Consider the following 17145-nt stretch of genomic DNA (forward strand, 5'->3'; position numbering starts at 1 on the left):
GGGATGGGACCATCCCTGTGGTGCCTGCACAGCACAGCAGCACATTGTGCAGCAGTGCTTGGCAGGAGCAACGTATAAATAAGCAGAGAGCCTGGGGACCCTCCTTGGGGAGGGACAGGCAGCATACTCTGAGGTGATGAAATAGCAAGCCATAAACAAACAAAGCTCACTTCAATGCTGTCAGGGGTTGCAGCAGCTGAACATAGCCCTAGAGGCTTGACTTGCTTGGCTTCTACCTGGCGGATGACTTGGCTTGATTGGCTTCTGCCTGGCAGATAACTGCTCTGAGCTCAATATAAGTTACAAAGGTGAAATTCTTTAGTTTGCATCATGCCAGAGCTCAGGCTAGGTGTGCTGCTAGTCTCCTCTAAACTCAAAATCCACATGTCCACAAGAGCTGGTGCACAGTACTAAGCATCCAGGTCAGCTTAGCCCAGCTGCTTGCCCTTTTCAACACAACCCAAAGAGTATCCTGCTTGTCAGCCTCTCCTGCTCAGTGCTGGCCACTGTGAGCCTCTGTAATTATGCTCCTGGTATTTCTGGAGCGTGTAGGAGGAGGTGTGCAGCAAAGGGGAAGTGTTGACCCTTCTGCACCCTGTGATGGTAAAAGGAAATGGAAGACTACAGCTCCTTCAGTCAGGATGGTTCCTGAACACATGGTATTAAGAAACTTAAACAGGGAGAAGCTTCAGAAACCTAAGTAATGGCTCACTTAGTCATGCTACTTAGAGGCTAATTAAAGTTGCATTATTGTGACAGTCTTGTCTTTTGATGTCTGTACGGTGTAATACATTAGGTAGGTTTTATGAACATCAACTCTCTGAGCTGGCCTTAATGTTGCTTTTGGAATGAGACTGAGCCCAAGGTCTTGATTGCTTGTGGCTGCTGAATGATTCAGTTGCATATTACTGGAAGAATACACAATGTGTTGGGTTACAGTGTCATCAGGAAATTGTTCACATACAGTCTTGCTCCAGAGTGCTGTTCTAGATGCTTGCAACAATTAGCAGAAGTGTAATGAACATTTATGTCCACCATTTCTCCTGTCAAGGCCTTCAAATGTGTGGAACCAGCTGCATTTCTGTGTGGTTTTCTGATTTGATATTGACAGGAATATGATAATCACTTCTAAATCTCCCCTTAAAGCAAATAAAGCAATTTAATAATGAGTGGAAGCAGGGGATTTTGTTTTGCAGTTGCAAGGCTGATAAATATCTTAAGGTCAATAGCTGATGCATGACTGGAAAGCAGCAAGTCACTGTGCTGCTAAGATAAACTGTCACCTAAAAGAAATCACTACAGCTCATTCTCTGTCCTTGTGATAGGTTTAAAAATAAGCTCACTACTTGGCCAGGTATTCTGAGGCCTGTTTCTCACACTTAATGTAGGACCCTCTGGAGAGCAGTCTGAATTGGGAATAAAATTATCATATATGAAGCAGACAAAAGCAAACCAATTCTTCTGTTTGTTTTCCTTCTTCTGCAGGACAGATTCTGCATCCCACATGAACTACGAAAACCCTCCACCTTACCCTGGTCCGGGCCCGACTGCCCCCTACCCCCCGTATGCACAGCAGCCGGGTGGTCCTCCTGGCCCCTACCCAGGCTATCCTCCCGGACCGACGGGGCCGTACCAGCCAGGTCAGCCAGGTTATCAAGGCTATCCCCAGTATGGATGGCAAAATGCACCTCCACCTCCAGGACCAGTGTATGCAGATGGGCCTAAAAACACAGGTATGCCTAGCAGCCATGGTGCAGTGTGATCATGTCCCTGTCTGGCTTGCAAATGCCTAAGTATGTGTTGACCTTGAAGTAATGTGTTTACCAGCATCTGGGCCTGAGGGGGCTGGGGAAGGTGGAGACTTGTTTAAAGCAGGGATTCTGTTTATAGCCTGTTTTCCTGCTGTGTTTTGCTGTCATGTCTCTAACAGTTCTCTGGCTGTTGGAGGATACTGCTAACGTCCTTAATGCAGATCCCTTCGAGGGAATCACGATGCTGAGGTTTTTGTACATGCTTTTTGCTGGCTTTAGATTTGCCCCAACTCTCGTTCTGCCTGTCTTTCTGTTGAGAAGTTTCAACCTAAGGCTGCACAGTTAAAGCTTGTAGTACACAGATACACAGTTACTACCAAATTAATGTGCACCAGTTTTCTTGAGCCATTGAAATAATTCCAGGGCTTTTGGTTTTGTTTGTTTTTTTCTGAAGCTAATATTGTTCTGTGGAAAAACACAAAAAAACCACACTTCTGGGGAAGTGAAGGAGGATGGTACGACTTACTTTGGCAGCTAGCTGGTCCATCTGTGTGCTGGTTCACTGTGTCACCTGTAGCTCTCATGGGACACACTGCAGTGCTTGGTGCAAGCTTGAACTGTCAGAGGAGGGCTGACACATCAGTTAAGGGACCAGAGCATTCTTTATATAAGAAGCTGAGAGAGAATGGACTGTTCAGCCTGGAGAAGAGAAGGCTCAAGAGGGTCTATCTTTGTGTATAAATACCTGATGTGAGGGAATGAAGGAGAGGGAGCTGGTCTCTTCTCAGTGGTGTCCAGTGACAGGACCTGAGGCAATGAGCACAACCTGAAACACTGGAGGTTCTTTCTGAACACAAGACACTTTCCTACTGTGAGAGTGATCAAACAGTGGCACAGTTTGCCCAGAGAGGTTGTGGAGTCTCTGCAGAGACAGTAAAAAACTTGACTGTGCAGTGTTCCTGGGCACTGCTCTAGTTGACAGCGCTTGCATAGCAGAGTTGGACCAGATGATCCAGAAGTCCTTTCCAACCTCAACAACTCTGGGATTCTGGCAGGGCTGGGTGTGGTCCATGCCTTTTCCCTATTGGAAAGAGGAGAATTTAGCTCAGGGTTTTTTGAGAACTCTCTATCTTACTGCTAAGGAAACTTACTAGAGACCAAGTTTATTCTTGTCAGCATTTTACAGGCTTTGTTTGTAAAGTCTCTACTCATACATTATGGGGATGTACTCACTCCCTCACCATCAGCATGAGGACTCATGCTGTCCTGCCAACTCCAGTGCTTTCTTCAGTCTTCTTCACTGATAATGATATTCATCCAGGCTGAGAAGCCAGAGACCATCATCACCTCTTCCTGTGTTGCAGTAAATATCCCAAACAGGCCTGAACTGCTGAGAAGAGTTTTAAGTACCTATAGGTGTTCTGGGTGGCAGGGGATGTGGCTGGAGCTATTAAAGGGGGTGCTCTGCAGGAGGGAGTGTGGGATGCACATCCAGAGAGGTGATGTCCAGGCACTGTGCTATCAGTGGGAGCTGCTCTCAGGAAGGAAAGGAGACTCAGAGTTTTAACATGCTGGGTGTGTCTGGCATGGTCATGGACACTTAACCTGGAGTGGAAAGAAGGCTAGCATGTACTTCAGATGAAACTCCTAGCCAGAGCTTTACAGGTGTGAGGCAGTAGCACTTCAGGCCCTGCTGCTGTAAAGAGTGGCTGATGAAGTGGCTATCAAAGCTACATCACTTGGAAAATTGTCAGAACTCAGACAATTCCCTGAGGCCTTTGCCACTGTCTGTGGACACTGCACGCTAAGGTCACCCTCTACATACTGTCACTGTCATTGCTTGGGACACCATGTGCTTGCACCCAGGGTCTGTCAGGACTGAGGTCTAAGCACACTTGCTGCATTTTGAGGTAACTGCTTGTTGTGCCCCTTCATGTTACTCTGACTCAACAGCACACTGTGACAAAGGTCTTTTCAAAGCCTGCATTTCTGGGGAGGCTGGAACTTGACAAGTTCCCAGCAAGAGTTTTTCACTGTAATGAATCCAAAAGAAATTTCACATAGGTGGGTGGACAGGCTGAACTGTGCAGAGAATATGTTTAAGAACTTTTTTTTCCCAGTATTTTTGGCTAAAATGGTGGACTACTGGACCAGTGTAAAGGCATCCCTGGATTTATAGCTGATGTAAGATGTCAGGAGTATTCTGTTGTGGATCTGGCCAGAGGACCCAAATGTAAGCAGTGAACAGTTGGTGTGAGTGAAAGAACCTAAAGGAGTACAAGTCATGAGTTCAGGTTCCTCTGTAAGAGTGAAAACCTCAAGGGTCTGCCTTTGCAAAGGAGGAGGCAGCAGTGTGATGGTGCTTCCCATCAATCACTACCACTACATGAACTCAAAGTTTAATCAGGGTTTTCCCTTGGAAACAATTAGTGTTTCACTGAGAGCCCAGGCTTACACTGCAGGATGCAGGGTTTTGTTGTTAAATCTAACCTCACACAACTACAAACACAACTAACTCTCCAGACCCACTTGGGGAGCCCCCAGTTTGCATTGTTTTTGCTGAAGTGGATGTAACCTACAGAAACATTACTAAATGTGTGTACATTGAAGTCAGGGCTATAACTTTGTGTTTGTCTGCAAAAGCTTTGCCTTTTTCTTGATGCTCCTGTTAAACACCCATTTTCCCTTTTGCTCTTTTTGGCCAGTCTGTCAGACTGGAGCCTGATCTTTGTCCTGTGACATATTACCGGAAATCTGAGAGAGCTTTCAATGAGGCTTTGTTTAATTATCACATCCAGGAGTGCCTAGTATAGAATGGATGTCCCTAAAAAAGCTGACTTTTTTTTCTAAAAAATAATATACTAATACTGTATACTTGTTGTGGCTCTAATATAAAAAACTGACATATAAATTTAGTCAAGTTGTTAACGGTCTGCTTAGCTGGTCTGGCATGATTTAATGTGGCTTGTCAGTTCTTGTGTTGTTTCCAAGCAGTCATGTGGGAAGACCTGCCAGGCTGATCTTGCCCTTCTACTCTGCTCTCATGAGACCCCGCCTGGAGTACTCTGTCCAATTCTGGAGCCTTCAACACAGGAAGGACAGACGTAGAGCTCTTGGAGCAAGTCCAGAGGAGGCCACAGAGATGATCCAAGGGATGGAGCAGCTCTTGTATGAAGACAGGCTGAGAGTAGGGGCTGTTCACCCTGGAGAAGAAAAGGCTCCAGGGCGACCTTAGAGCACCTTCCAGTGCCTGAAGGGGCTCCAGGAAAGCTGGGGGAGGGGCTTTTGACAAGAGTGTGTAGCGACAGGACAAGGGGTAATGGTTTTAAATTGGAAGAGGGGATATTTAGGTTGGACATTAAGAACTTACTTGCTGTGAGGGTGGTGAGGCATTGGAACAGGTTGCCTATGGAAGCTGTGGCTGCCCCATCCCTGGAAGTGCTCAAGGGCAGGGTGGATAGGGCTTTGAGCAACCTGGTCTAGTGCAAGGTGTCCCTGCCGATGCAGGTGGGTTGGAACTAGATGATCTTCTAGGTCCCTTCCAACACAAACAGTTCTGTGATTCTATGATTCTGTGTCATACTGTGTGGATGCTTTCCTTTCTAAGTAGATGTCTTGCTCTCCTAGATGACTTTTCTTAATCTAACAATTTAAGCTGCTCCAAGTAATTCATTGGTATTTCTGAACAAATGTGTCCACACTGAAAAATAACAAATTTGCTATACTTTAAATTTTATGCTTTAAGTTATTTTTCTGTGTAGGCAAACTGCAAAGTTTGCAAAGCAAAGCTGGTATGCTTATGTATAGAAGAAATTCATATTTTGCTCTTGGGTCAATCACACAGATAGAAATAATTACTGTTGAGCTCTCAAAATCTGATGGTAACATAGCATTTCACAGTGATGGTGTTTTATAATCTCACAATTTGTGGCTTCTCCTGATTAAAAATGGGCATAGCCAATACAGTCGGCCCTTGGAGAAGAAAAAACTTCATATGGCTTGCTCTCTGTATTAAAAACAAAGCTGCATGTGATGTAACAGGAAGACAGCTTCAAGTTCATACTGGTTTTGTCAGCCCTGCTGTAGCAGAGCTTGTGACCCACTGAGCTTTGTTTGAAGCTGCTGCTGAAGGATCCTTCAGGCTGAGCAGCAGGGCTGTGAGTGTCACTGTTGAGCATTGTCTGCCCCCCCCCCCACACACACACAGCACCTCTTCCACAGGAGTGGGGGTTGCAAACCCTAGCTGGAGAGCTCAGTCCTTCTTGCTGGGGTCATGCATAGCAAGAGTAGGTAACATCTAGGCTGGAAAGAGGAAGTTTATTACTGTTGACTGAGCAATATCTCTGCTAGAAATAGGTGAGAGGGAGGATGGTGTCATCTTTTCAAAATGACTCTGAATAAGGGGACATATATGAAGGCTTGTTGGGGGAAGGTGTCATCCAGAGCAGCGCTGAACAAGGACAACAAGTAGATCCCACTCTAGACTAGTAGGATTAGTTACGACAACCATCAGAGTTGCAGAAGTCAGGTTGCAGTTTATGCATTAAGACTGAGTGGTGTTGGCCATATGAGTTCAGTGTAGAAGAGGGAGACTGCAGCTGGGAATTGCAGCTGGTGTGTGCCAGCTTGTACCCACTCAGAGTCACCCTAGCTGCCTCAACAGTGTGGGGTGTGAAAAGCCTTGAAGGGTGTGTTTCTTCTCCAAGTAGAGGAGCTGTGAGCCAGAGAGGGTAGGTGACTTGCCAAGGTGGCACAGAAGACCTCATGACCATGGTTTTGCTTTTATTTGTTGTTTTTTGGGGCGTTTTGGGCTTGCACAGGCTACCAATAGCAAGGTCTCCAAAGAAACAAAACTTCTTGCATCTTGCAGGGGCTAATAACTGACTTGATTGTTGTTCATTAAAAGCAAACAAGTTGACGTTTACCTTTAGAGCTTATAATTTATATTCTGAGTTAAGGGTATCTCATTCAGCTTCCTAGCTCTGGGAACTGACTTGGGCTGATTTCTGTCTGCAACTTCCCTGCTGTAAAAGCTAAGGGCTGTCTTCATGCCTCTCCACATGATGTCTGTCCAGGCGTGAGTTCCTGGAATACCATAGATCTGCCATTCAGTGTCACACAATACTTCGGTTGGAGGAGCTCTCCTGCACTAGGGCAAAGTTGGGAAACATGCAGCAGTAGGAGCATGGTGCCTGTGTGGAGCATGGTGTAAGAAGCTGGGCCTTCTTGAGCAGCAGGGACTTGCTTAGGGGGAAGAAAATACCTCATTTTCTCACCAGTATTTTCATTAGAAAATGATTTGGTATCAAATGGCAGAAGGAAACCACAGTATCTGTTGACTGGTCAGCAGGTTCCTTCTTGTCAATGTAAATTAGAGGTGAAATGTAATGCTGTTGATAATGGCATGCTTTAAAAAGAAGTGGAATGAGCCAAAGTACAAAGTGACATACTAATCTGAAAAGCACTAGCTGACGTTGGCAATTTACCCAGCTGAATTTCTCCCCCTCCAGCTGATACATAACAATGTCATGGAGGAGGCTGTTCGTGCTCTGCCCAAGGGAGCCAGGCTCTCTCAGCAGCCTTCCTTCCAACCAAAGGCAAACAATGTTCAGCACTGCGTGTGACCTGTTGTACACACAGGGTGGAAATCTTGGTTCTAGAAGTTGATTACTTGTAGCAAAGCTGACTGAGATAAGAGTAATAGTCACAGTGATGCTGCCTGCCTCCTAATATTTGGCCAGCTGCAAGAATAAACAGGTCACCTAGATACAGCCACTGCCTTCTGCTAGAGGGGTGGATTTTTTGCTCTTTACAAGTCTCTGTGTGAAAAAGAGAGGATCCTAATTGCTATGGTTAGACTCTCTGGTGGCTTTCAGTGGTTACCCCCTTGCTTCTCCAGCTGTGTCTAGCTGAGCCTTCCCCAGCAAGTTTATTTGGAGAGCACCATGTATAAATCCCATCAGCCTCTCTAAGTATATCGACCCTTTCCAAGCAGTCTGTCAGAGCATTTAGTTTAAGTGTTATTGTACTTTGAGATCCAGCAACACTTTCAGCTGGTGTCCTGCCAAAAAAAAAATCTTACTTGGCAGCTGTCCTCTTACCTGCTTCTCACACTGGAGGGTGCTTTAAAACCTGGAGTTTACTCTCCTCCAAGATTGCTGTATCATACCTCCTCCTGTTCCTGCCTTGCATCAGCTGACTGCACAATCAGTGGGGTCTGTTTGCTGGCAAACAGTGCTGTCCTGGCTCTGAAGGCTGACTCCACCTTCGCTGCTTTGCACCCCCAAGAAGGGGGTAATCTGAGAAAAGCCTGATGCAAAGAAAAAGATTTCCAGATTCAGAAAACATGCTGCAGACAAACTGGCTGAGCAAGGCTGAGGGTGGCTCCATAGTGGGCAGCATTAGAAGAGGCTGCTGTTCTGGACAGTCCTTGTCAACTGGGCACATAGCCTGGGTGAGAAGCAGATTGTGTGAAGCCTTTCTCCAGCACTGAAAGTGCCGCAGAGATTGTGGCACTTGGGGCCAATGGGGGCTGCTTAAGGAGAATCTTAGTACCCTGAGTGACTACTCACTGTGCCATGTTCCCTTTGCTTCAAAAGTGGACTTTGTCCCTCCTCTTGGTCACCCAGAAAACTCTGACAAGACTCTTGTAAGACTGAGTTTGTGCTGAGTAAACCCCTCCAAGCCAGGTCTAGTTTAAATCTAGACTGATGGTGATTTTCAGTCAAAACAGCGACTCAAGCTGAGGATCTTACTGTTCTTAGCACTGCAGTTGAGTTGCTGAAAAATGCATCCTTGTTTTAACAGTGAATTAAGATTTCACTGGTTAAAAAAAAAGTTAGAGGAAGTTCTCAAATTCTGTAGTTTTGGGAGATGCTTCTGCATCTGTTGCAGTGTAGATGAAAACTGAAGGGTCTGAAGCCCTCAATTACTGTGCTTTAAGCTGGGGGAAGCTGGTTTTTTACATGACATGTCTTCTGTGCACTCTCTAACCTGTGTCATGGGGTTCATGGTGCTTTGGAAAGCTGGCCAATGCCTGCTGACATCCTGCAGAGATTTGGGGGCTTACTACGTAAAATGTGCTTTCCTTCTGGAAGGAGCACCTGCAGCCCTGCTTTGTAGAGATGTTGAATTCTTCTTGGGTGCATCTGAATTCCACAAATGTTGATTAGTATCACCTCCATTATCTCAAGAGATCTCTTAATCTCATCCCTATGTGCTCAGGTGAGGAAACTTGTCTCTTTCGCAGCCTTGAGTTGAGCTGAAAGAAAATCTGCAGGGTTAATGATCAGACGTACCTGAGGCTTGGAGCACATGCAGTGTGTGAAAGGAGAACAGCTTCAGCCTGGTGTGAAATGCAGCCAAGGCAGTGTTGGCTCTGGGAAGTGGCATGTCTGCACAGTCATTTCCCTGAAATGTGTTGCCTTTTCAGTTCCCTGAAAGCTGAAACAGCCCGCCCGGGTGACCATAAGAGCTTCTCGGACTTGCAGGAACTGAAAGGCAAGAATTTTCCTCACCTGCTGGATATAGTCATGCAGCCACGGAAGAGGGCAGGCCTGATAGCAGTGTGGGTGGTTGTAGATCAGTGGCTTCTGTGTAAGTCCAGTTGTCTGGTGGCAGAGGAGATGACAGGTGAAACTACCTGTACTTACTGCAGTTTGTTTCTCAGATACTTAGGTTTTGCTCAGGGGCTGTGGCAGGACAGCTATTGGTGTTTGGAGCTGGAGACTGTGAAATTTGCCCTGAGTATTTTGCAGCTCTGGAAGATTTTTGCTTGGAAGCAGGCTATTGTATTTCCATCTGGCCCTGACTGGTATGTGTTTCAAGAGTGTGCTGAGGTATTTCCTGAGATCTGAACATCACGACTGTATGTCCAGTGAAAAAGCCTCTGGGCAGGAAGGATCTGGGGGCCTGGGGAATGTGACATACAGGCATGAGGCCATTAAGCATGAACAAATATTCCCAGAGAGGAGAAGGAACAATTAAATGCCTTTCTTGCCAAGGGAGTTAGATCTCATCTGTGCCCAGACTCTGCCTTGGAGGTCTTATGGACAAGGCAGGAGATCTGGGACAGAGAGGAGCCTTGTTGGAAGCTGGTATGAAAGCTTTAGTTGAAGTCCTAGGGTGCCTGTTTACCAGTTGTGCACACTTGCTGCCTGTGAAGGATTTGCTCCAGGATGTGTGGCTGTCTGGGAGGTCAGGGCTGGGTGTTCTTTCCTCTTGAAGTGCTGGGTCTGCAGACCTAGCCTGCACCCCAAAGAGTAGCTCAGAAACACTTGGTTTCTAGTCTCTGTCACCTCTGCATCCCTGGGTTGCCATTAACACCCTTGTGCTGACTCCCCTTCCCTGGCCTCCATCCTGAAAGGAAAGACTTTCAAATGAGTTGGGTAAGAATATTTTGAAGGTAGAACCTGCTGCACAAACTGACTTGACTTAGTAATTTGCTACAGGCAACACTTAACCCTGTAAGAAATTATGCAGTTTTAAGCAAGACTTCTTCCTTGCTGGCTTGGACAAGCAAAAATCTCTTGGTGTAGAAGTCGCTCGTGATAAAAATTACTTTATTCACAGGTGGGAGAAGGCTTATTGGATCCCTTTCTCTGCTGTGTGCTTCCTGCCAGATGAGAAGGCCTGAATTAATTAATATTAATTAATAGTTCCACCCTGAACAGCCATTCAGATACTATGGAATAAGTTTCTGGTCTGCAGTAGCAGGGGTTGGTAAACAGCTTGTTCTGCTTCCTCTGGTGCGCTCCAGGCCCTGCCTAATCCATTACAGCAGGCAGGAGTGTGACTTGTTTGATGCAGAGTGGGTCTGGTGCTAGCAAACAGCTGGAGCTGAAGGAGAAGTGAACTTCAAGACTTGGTGTGTTCCTTGTGCTCCTCTGGCTTTGGGGAGATGAAAGAGTCCCCGTACCTGGGCTCAGGCTGGGCCCACCCTAGGGGTGTGAGCACCCTGCAGTGGGATCTTGCCTGCCTGATGATTCTTTGGCAAGGGCAGGGGCCTTGGAGGGAGTGCAGCAGAACTCCGGGAGGACTTCCAGAGCTCCAAGGCTCTGTGCTCAGCTCTGCCTGCCCTCTGGGGGGGCTCAGCAGTGCCGGCTGTGCCTGGGGCAGGAGGGCTGGTTCTGTTCCCAAAGCTGATGTCCTTGCACTGCCATCCGTGCAGACGCAGTAAAGTGCTGCTGTATGGAGCAGCACAGCCTGAGGTCACGATTGTAGTTTCACCAGGTGAAAAGCACTGCTCCTGCCTTTCCCTCATGGAGCTAATGATTAACAAATCAATTAGGTGTGAGAAGAAACAAAATGTGTATGCTTAAGATAAAGGAGTCTATACATGAAATAACAAGGTCTTGTAGTATTTGTTTTAAAAACAAAGTGGGAGTTTTTGCACTGGATTGTGCAGGCTGATACTGGGTGATTACAGGAAGTGCTGCCATTTTTGGGGCAGCCATGAATCATTGTGATGTATGCTCCTTTGGGCTGGTTAGTAGATGGGAGGGTCTTCTCAGCTTAGGCCATCTCCCATACTGTTTTAGAAAAAAACAATGGAAGCATCACAAGCTTAGCCTAAAATTGAGTGCTGTCTAGTGCCCCGGAGAGAAACTGACCTTGTTTCTCTTATCTGACCACCAGTCCCAAAGCACTAATGGGCTTCTGCTTGTAGTGGCAAGGACCCTGATACACCATAGATCTTGGCTATTGGACAAGAGAGAGGCACAAAGCAGCTAATGAAGTCCACAGTGAGGCTTGCCACAGCAAACTGGGTGGCTTTAGCTTGGAGGCATTCAGGCTGCTGAAAAGAAGCATACAAAACCAGCAGTTCCCTTAATTGACATATTTTGGGCTGAGGTTTTCTTGCCAAAGTTATTCCAATAGAAAACCTGATCTCTGTTAATGGAAGAGTGCTTGTTGATGTGAGTTGGGAAGCTATTGGGTGGCTGGCATCAGTCATGTGCTGTGCAAGACTTCCTAACAGAATTATTTTATGAGGTTTTAGGAAAGGTGCTTTGAGTTTTGTTATCCTGTCTCTTACTGGGCTGTTTATGGGGGGTCCTCTGTATTTAAAGTAGCATAGGCTGGGAAGAGTGAATAAAGCTGCTACTATGGACTCTTGAGATTTCCTTGAGTACTTCTGTCACTGTGTTTTTGTTAGTGCTTTGAAGCTTACATTCATTTGCAAAGTTTCCAAAATGAGAGGGTTGGTACAGGATGTCTGCAGCTTAATGAGTGGCTTGGCTGGGAAAAGTTCATCTAGCCTTCCCTTGAGCTGTTTTTTACTCTTGGTTGCTGCAAGGTTGACCAACCTTCACCTGTTCTGCTCTCATCCTCTCCTCTGTAAGCTCCACATCCAGCTGGTTGATGAGAAAAGCTTTTTATTGTCAGTGCTGTAAGGCTGTGTTTAAAACTTCTCTGGTAATTCGTCTGGTGACAGCAACAGCTACAACTTCTGAAGCATTGATGAAGCTTCAAAGAAAGTGATCCTTACACTCCAACTGTAGGGAGAGGTGGTTGTTTTTATTCAAGAGTATTGCCCAGATTCTCAAACTGCAGCAGCTGACACCAATTCCTGAGAGCTGGTGGCAGAGCTGCCCCCTTGAGATCCCTGCTCTCAAGAGGAACTTTGCAGTGGAAGGCAGCAGCTTCTCCAATGTGGATATCAAATAGTCTTTTATGTGGCTTTCCTTGAACTTGGAAGGTGAATGGGTTTGATGCATAGGGAGGAAGCACAGCTTTTTCTCAGAGGGTTTATGGAGAAAGGTACTTATGCCATGACATGGTGCAGGTTTAAGTGGCTTCCAGCATTTAACAAGAGAGAAAGGATGTGGTCACTTTCCAGTGTCATTGCTCTGTTGCCAGCAGAAAGATACACCCCCAAACCCATGGTGAGTCCCAGAAGTGGGCAGTTGCAGCCATGTATCAGTCAGTTCAGTGCAGAGCTTTCCAGCAGAAGCTGCTGGCAGTAGCTGGAGGTGCTGGCTGGAGGGGGAGCAGTGCCCACTGTTCTGTGACCCACTTGTGCTGGCAGGCAGCACTGGCAGTCAGCTGAGCAGCCCTGTGGTGCAGGTGCCCATCTCCCACTGCACAGGCCCAAATTTAGCAGTTTAAAACTGCTAATGGATTAAACTCTTCTTGTGTGTGTGCACTCGTGGCCACGTTGCTGTAAATTGCACAGGACAACATTCAATTCTGCTTTGAGGTGGGGGTGGTTACGCAGACCCATCCTCCAGCAGAGTAAGTGGTTAGACTGGATTTCACTGACTTCTCTTTGAGTAGCCAACTAAGCAGCAAGATCCTCTGCTGATTTGTGTGCTACCGTGTTAATGTATCATTTGACAGCCTGAGCCTTCTGCATACTGAAGCATTGCTCCTTGGTAGCTTAGCTACCAGAAAGCATAATTGCTTCGACTCTAGGAGCAGAAGGCAGCTGTCTTGGAACTCATCCCTGGATGGTGCCTTGGCTGCAGCTACAGGTATGGCCCAGGGTGAAGGTAGGCTTGACTGGGTTGGCCAAAACTCATAACTGCCCTCCAGACTGTAAGTTTTGTTGCAGTGATACAGCCTCCTCTGGTTAGCAGGGCAGCAGCCACGTCTGCCTGTCCTGGGTGTGAAGTGTTGTACCTTGGAGCTCAGAGGGAACTCAGCCCCCTTGCCAGGTGTTGTCAGCCTGAGAGCTGAGGGTATGTGAGGCACCCCCAAAGCAGTGTAACCTTATGCTGTCCACCAGATTTGGCAGTGTCACATGCCACAGAGATTTTTCTGGGGTAGGGGAGGGTGTCAGGTTCTCCTGGGTTTCACTCAGCCTGAAGCTGCAAGGACTTGCAATTTCTGTGGTACCTGTTCTTGCTGGTGTTTTCCAGAGGTCAGTCACCCTGCTGCCCTCAAACCAGCAAGAACCAGAGCACCCCTAACCATCCTCCCAGCCCCATTATGCTGTGCAGATTTGGGTGTCTGTGGGCACTCTAGCCCTCAGTCTTGGCTGTAGCTGTGCTCTGGCAGTAGCAGCCCAGCTCTCCGCAGCTCTGAAGCAGGAGAGCCTGAATGGCACCTGGCAGCTGGTTAGAAACCAGAACGGTCTCAGGGCTTCAGTACAGGGACCTCCTCTGGGAGCTTCCTGAGTAACCAGGGGAGAAACATCCTTGGCTCTTGGCTCTGAGAGATGGCAGGAGCCAGTGAGCATCCTCTGCCACTGGAATGTAGGCAGGAGAGCATGGCAGGTACCCAGCTCTGGTGGGGAGCTCCTTGCTCATTGTGTATGCACTCTGCCCTGCATGTCATCATCTTACGCATATCTCTGTTGCTTTTGGTATGCGCTTTGCCTTTGCTCATTGTAACGGGACCTCCTCAGAGGAAACAAAGGCATGAAAGAGCTGCTTGTTCAGAGCTCCTGGATCCACCAGGGGAAAAAAAAAAAAAGACTTTTCCCTGACTGAAACACACCAGTGCCTCCTTCAGGCCTTGCAAGCTGAACTTGTTCTGTGCAGCTCTGCCCTGCTGCTCCCCTCCCTGCACAGCCCCTCCTGTGACTGGGGGTGCACAGAGGCATCAGGCAGTGCCAGGGCTTGTCTCTCCTCCCCGGGGTGTTCAGCCGGGCAGAGGAGCAGCTCTGTGCTCCAGGAGAGAGTGCTGCTCAGCCAAGGAGGGAAAGTGGAGCCAGTGTCAGCATGTCTAGCTGCTCCCAGCAGTGCTTCTCAGGAAGAAAAGCAAAAAGGTGCTCTGGGTGTGCACTGCAACCTGTAGAGGACCATGGAGCAGGTGGATGTTTCCATGGAGAGGACCTGTGCTGGAGCAGGTTCTCCTGGCAGGACCCTCTGGGGGTGCCCAATGGCTGCGCCAGGTTGGAGCTCAGGCCAGTTGGGAGCTCTGGAGCAGCCCCAGCAGCGCCCAGTCTGGTCTGGGGCTGCTCCTGCTGTTTTGGGGAGCCCTGAGCAGCCATCTCCACCACCATGTGCCTCACAATCCCTCCAGTGATTAACATACCCACAACACAGGTTGCTTCAAGGGGGAACCGGCTCTGCCAAGACTATGGGGAAACAACCCTAGTCTACAGGTGCCACCTCCCTGTTGGCACACATGGTCACACAGGGAGGGAGAGGGATGGGAGACTCTGTGTAAGGGCTGCAGCCCCCATTCCCTGACCCCTGTACTGCCAGGGGGAGGAGGCAGGCAGGAAGGTGGTGTTTTAGTGTTTGTTCTTCACTGCCCAAATCTATTTTGGTCATGATAAATGAATTTAGTTTTTACCAAGTTAAGCCTGTTTGGCCCATGATGGCAATAGGTGAGCCATCTCCCTGACTTTATACTACCCATGAGTTTTCTCATCCCCTTTTTCTATCTTGCCCTGCTGAGGGGGGGCAGCAAGTGAGGGGCTGGTTCTGCCCTTTGCTGTGTCTGACCCCTGCCCTCCTGGCAGGTGCTCCCACCCCAGCACCCCAAGTGCCACAGGAGCACAGGGTCCCCTCCGCCACAGCATTCTGAGCTGAGGAACTTGTGCCCTGGTAAGGGCAGCTGTGCCAGGCCTGGAGGGGCACTGCCTTCAGCTGGGGCAGCCCTGGGCTGGCTGGGGGCTGCCAGAGGCAGGGGGCAGGCAGGGAGGCTTTGGGCAGCAGCACTCCTGGGAAGGCAGTGCACTTCCAGGCTGAGCCCGTTTTCCTGCTCAATAACCGCACGGGACATAACAGAAGCCTCGTCCTGGCTGACCTGCACCAACTGCTTGTGTGGAGATTGTCGTGCTGTGCAGTCCCTGCAGCTCAGGACCCTTCCTGAGGGGAGCTGCAGCGATGGGAGGGGCAGCAGGTCCTGAGAGGGTGCTGCTGCAGGGATGAAACAATGGCCTGAGGAACTGCAGCACCCAGCACAGGTGCTGGGCACCTCCCCCCCTGTCTGTACCTGTGCACCAGCCCTAGTGAGCGTGACACCCAAGGTGGGTGCTGGGCAACCCTGTGGCTGTGCCAGGGACTGTGGCCATGGTTGGTTGGCCTCTGGGGTGTGACCGTGCTGTTCTGTGACTGACCTAGTGCTCCTGTCCCCACAGTGTACGTCGTAGAGGAGCGGCGGAGGGACGACACTGGCGAGAGTGCCTGCCTGACCGCGTGCTGGACCGCACTCTGCTGCTGCTGCCTCTGGGACATGCTGACCTGACCGCGCCACGGCTGCCGCCCGTCCTCTCACCGAGGGCGATGCAGGCTCCCCACTCCTGTCCTGACCTCTTTCTTTTACTGTAATCAATGCTCTGCTTTGCACAGCCAGGAGTTCCCGTCTGTCAGTCCTAGCGCCTGGTTGGGGTGGGAGGCGCACTCCTTTATTTTAGTAAAGGAAAAATCCCTTTTTAACATTTCTAAGACTTTTGTTGTAACTTTGAAGAATGTGCTAATGGTCTATTTCAGCCAAAGGCATTCTGATGAAATGTATATTTATCGGGTGAAATTTTCCTAGTCCTAGAAATGTAAACGTATGCAATAATTAAAGCCAACAGTTGATTTTCGTTGCTAGGTCCCGACTGTCTTAATAAACCTGTCCCATAGAGGGTGTGCTTCCCCCATCGCTGTCTGTTCTCAGCTGACGTGTGCTGACTTTGCAGCAGCAATGATGGACTTGGCTTCAAGCAGTTTCCAGCAGCTCCACTGCAGAAGTTCAGGCTTCCATCCCTTGCTGGGGCCTGGGCTGGGGGTGGCTGGCCATGATGTTACCAGCATCTGGGGCATTTTCTGCAGAAATCTATTGCATGAGCCATGAGGGTGCAGTGCAAGCAGCTGTGGTGGAGGGGGTGGAGTGTCCAGCTGCCTGTGGCCATGGCTCTGCCAGCCCAGCTGCCCTGTCTCCCTTCCAGCCCTTGTCCCAGCTCAGTGGTCAGCCCACCCAACCTGGCTTTAGCTTCTGCTCTGAACTGCCCCCACTGGGCATGAGATGAGTGCCCAGCCCTGTGCAGGCACCTTGCAACCATGGGCTGGTCCTTGCTCTGCCTCCAGTAGGAGCAGGGTGGGATGGGGCAAGGACTCAGCTTTTCTGCTCTCTGCCTCCTGCTCTGGCACCCACCACAAACACCAACAAACTGCCTGCAGTCCTGGGGTTATGTGGCTAGAGCAGCACCCTGCCCTGAATGCCACAGTGCTTGTCTTTGGGGGACATGGAGGGAACACCACATCTCCCATGGTCCATTGTGAAGGGCTGCCCAGAGTTCCAGCCACCCTGCACCATGCAAGGCATTACCTGCCTGGGGCTATGGGGGCAAAGGGGCTGAGGAGGCTGGAGATGAGAGGGCTCTGCCAGTCGGCAGTGAGCCAGGACACAGATGGGGCAGGGGGTGTGACCCCTCAGCCCTGCTGCAGGACCTAAATGGGTGGGTCGCTGGTCCAGAATTCACCTTGTTTCCCTCCCCTGCACCTTGGCTGGG

At 49.0% G+C, this 17145-nt stretch overlaps 1 protein-coding gene across 1 annotated transcript; it reads left to right on the top strand.

Annotated features, from left to right (window-relative positions):
• The first annotated feature begins 1475 nt into the window (after positions 1-1475).
• Positions 1476-16293, top strand: CYSTM1 (cysteine-rich transmembrane module containing 1). Its single transcript, XM_009994221.1, has 2 exons — positions 1476-1733; positions 15787-16293. The coding sequence occupies exons 1-2, from the start codon at positions 1505-1507 to the stop codon at positions 15891-15893; spliced, it is 336 nt and encodes a 111-aa protein (XP_009992523.1). The 5' UTR covers positions 1476-1504; the 3' UTR covers positions 15894-16293.
• Positions 16294-17145: the final 852 nt, after the last annotated feature.

The sequence above is a fragment of the Chaetura pelagica genome, unplaced genomic scaffold (assembly GCF_000747805.2).
Source record: "Chaetura pelagica isolate M959 unplaced genomic scaffold, ChaPel_1.0 scaffold183, whole genome shotgun sequence".
Lineage (NCBI taxonomy): Eukaryota > Metazoa > Chordata > Aves > Apodiformes > Apodidae > Chaetura > Chaetura pelagica.